The sequence below is a fragment of the Solanum dulcamara genome, chromosome 12 (genome assembly GCF_947179165.1).
Source record: "Solanum dulcamara chromosome 12, daSolDulc1.2, whole genome shotgun sequence".
Classification (NCBI taxonomy): domain Eukaryota; kingdom Viridiplantae; phylum Streptophyta; class Magnoliopsida; order Solanales; family Solanaceae; genus Solanum; species Solanum dulcamara.
Window position 1 is genome coordinate 3,384,770 of NC_077248.1, and position 3,235 is coordinate 3,388,004.

General features: G+C 30.7%; 1 protein-coding gene across 1 annotated transcript; it reads right to left on the reverse strand.

Moving 5' to 3' along the window:
* Positions 1-730: 730 nt before the first annotated feature.
* Positions 731-1,801, reverse strand: LOC129875998 (calmodulin-binding protein 25-like). Its single transcript, XM_055951273.1, has one exon. The coding sequence runs from the start codon at positions 1,636-1,638 to the stop codon at positions 964-966; it is 675 nt and encodes a 224-aa protein (XP_055807248.1). The 5' UTR covers positions 1,639-1,801; the 3' UTR covers positions 731-963.
* Positions 1,802-3,235: the final 1,434 nt, after the last annotated feature.

The following is a 3,235-nucleotide window of genomic DNA, read 5'->3' on the forward strand; positions in this document are numbered from 1 at the left end:
GAATAATAAGTCTTATTAGACCGTTCATCTTTTTTAGGATCCGTTTGAATATGTGTATAAATCATAATATAAAATCAAAATTTTATTTGGACATATAACTAAAAAATTTAAATTATATTTTTATTGTAAATATGAAAAAAAATTCAAGTCGAAGTATTCTAAGAGGCACTGTATTGATAAATCAGATATATTTATATTTATTTTATAAATAAATATTTATGAATACAAACTTTCAAATACACATAATTTTATAAAAATTTACTAATCAACAATAACGATAGTAATAATTAATAATTTATTAATATAATCATTTCATGTATTACAAACAATATAATCAACGGTAGTAATAACTAATAATTTATTAATATAATCATTTCATGTGTTACAAACAATATTTTCAGATCGAACATGAATAATTTTTTACAAAATTTAAAAGAATAAATCTTTTTTATTTACATAGTATATACTCATGAGTCAAATTTTATATTTTAAAAAGAATTAAAATTAAAATTTTAAATTTCAAATATATTTTTCGAGAATTATCATGATTTTCGGTATCACATATCCAAATGCAAATTCAATAAACCTTATATCACATATTCAAACACAAATTAATTTCATAAATTACATGTATGCATATCACATGTTCAAACGCAAGCTACAAATCCACCCACACAAGAGAAAATGGAGCTAAAAAAGTTAGAAAAGCATTTACATTTATAATGGAAAATGAAACTAAAAAGAAACTTCATGGAATTACATTAAACTATAAACCAACCAAATACACACTCCCCCTTCTTTTAACCAAATTTTTGTTAAGAAAATATCAACTTCTAATGATTCAATAATCCCTCAAAGCTACATCAAACTATAAACAGATCTGATTTTCCCATTTTACCCCTCCTCTAAACTACAAAGGGAAATTACAACAAAGTCCCTAATAGTACTACTACTTCATTAGCATTACATTCCTGATTCAAGGGTAGGAAAGCCACAAAAAGAGTCAAAACCATAGCCACCGTCAACGACCACCGTAGACGGCTGATGTGCAGCGGCGATACTCCCCGCCGGTGGTGGATGCATGAACGATGAAGTGGGGTCCAGTAGAAAAGCTGACGTATCAAGAGTAGGCAAACAGCTAACCGGTTGTACCCGGTCAACCGGTCGTCTCGGCTCCGGCTTCAAAATAGAAGAAACCGACAACTGTCTGTTTCCGTTCCCGTTCTCGCCGATTCTAGCTCCTGTTACCTGCTGTACCATCTGCCGGAAACTATCAACGTCCGCCGTTATGTACGTAGTCGACGCGCGCTTTGACGCGCGTGGCTTTCGCTTCACGATCTTTTTACTCACTCCACCACCACCGTTGCTGCCTCGCCGCTTCACCGAAACGGCGGTGGATGCACCGTCGTTCTCCGACCCACCGGAAAACGTCGGCCCAGATGCACTCGGAGTTAAAAACGGGAAACCCATTTCTACAGTCGGCAAAACAACCTCATTCCCTTCGCCGGAAAATGATTTCTGTAGGACTTTCGTTAGTGTTTCAGTTTCTTTAGCGAAGATATCAGAGAACCATGAATCGTTAAAGGCAGGACGAAAACCCCATTGCTCCATTGTCATCAAATTATCAGAAGACGCCATTGTTTTTTTTCTTCTTCAGAGCTAAAAATTAACGAAACAGAGTGATTTTAAGCTCAAAATTGATGTTTACAACATGTTTGAGAAAGACCCAGAAGTTATTTTTGAGGATTTTCGATTAAAAAAAGTGAAAGGTGTGAAGAGGGAAGAGGTGTTTAGAGAGTAAAAATGGTGAAGAAAATGGAGAATAAATAGGAAGAAAGGAAGACGGAAGCGCGTTTTCTGGGGACACGTGTCAGCAAATATGTACGGACAGTAATGACTCAAATACAATTACTTCTAGTATTTTTGTTTTTGACTATAGAGTGATCAAAAGGTCGGCAATAAATTTTTTTATAGACATAATACATAAATACGATTTTAAACATAAATTTAAATTTTAAGTTGGACTTTAGACATTTTAACTATTTCACACCTTGAATTTTTATAGTACACAAGTAGGTATTTTAATTATCCATACTTAAATAAAAAACATTCGATACCTACAGCCTAAATACGTATAAGGTAAACGCTGTGACGTGGATTTATTTAGCCATTCAATAGCTGTCAACTAATTTACACGTAGATTTTATAATTTAAAAATAAAATAGCCAACTAATTCTCTTTTTCACTCACTATTTTCTCAAAATCGCAAACTTTAGTTATAATTTCTTCGAAATCAAAGAAAAATTTATTCAAGATTTGTGCTTTCAATTGAGATATTCTTGGATATTTGACTTTTCTTCTTCATCAATTTAGTCCAGGTATAATTATTTTTTCCTTTTGAAAGTTTATTATTGATAAATTGTAGAATCTTTTTGAAACCGTGATTATAAATTCATTTTTTTTACAACGTTGGTCATATAGGTCATCTTCATTATAGATCTTTTTTCACAATTACAAAAAAAATTCGAAGCCATTTCCATAAAAAAAGATCAAAAATGGTGAAAAAAAGAGAGCAAAAAAAGCTTGAGTATAGAATTAGAAAGAAGAGGAAAAAAATGGGATTTTGATTTGAAAAAATAAAGAAAATATATATATAGTCATTTTTGCTTCTTTTTTTTTTAACTGTTGTTGTCCTCAAATTTTACTCCGGACGCACTGAATTGCGTTCCGATCACGCATTATATCAGGTCAGATTCACGTGTTTATTTGATTAAGAGTGGGATAGTTAAAATGGATACTTGTGCACTGTGAAAGTTGGAGGTCCAACTTAAAATTTGAAGTCAAGTTTAAGGTCATATTTATGTATTATACCTTATTTATAATCACACAAATATTATAACGTCGCTAAAAATATTAATGGCATTGTCACTAATTACCTACAAATATGACTCAAACCACGATGAAAGTGTTGAGTAATTAGAGTAAACCTCAGTTATCATGTTACGTAATCAAGTTAATTAGTACTCATAAATTATACTAATATATATCTTTTCATTTTATTTTAATATTATTTGTTGGAATAATAATTTAAAGTTATAGTAGGAATTTTAAGTTGTTTAAGATTTGTTATTTGCTATTAATTTAATTAATGTCTAATTAGAATTTGTTTGTCCTAGTTCATATAGAAATAGATTTTCTAGTCCTAGTTTAATTAGATTTCTTATTATTATAAATA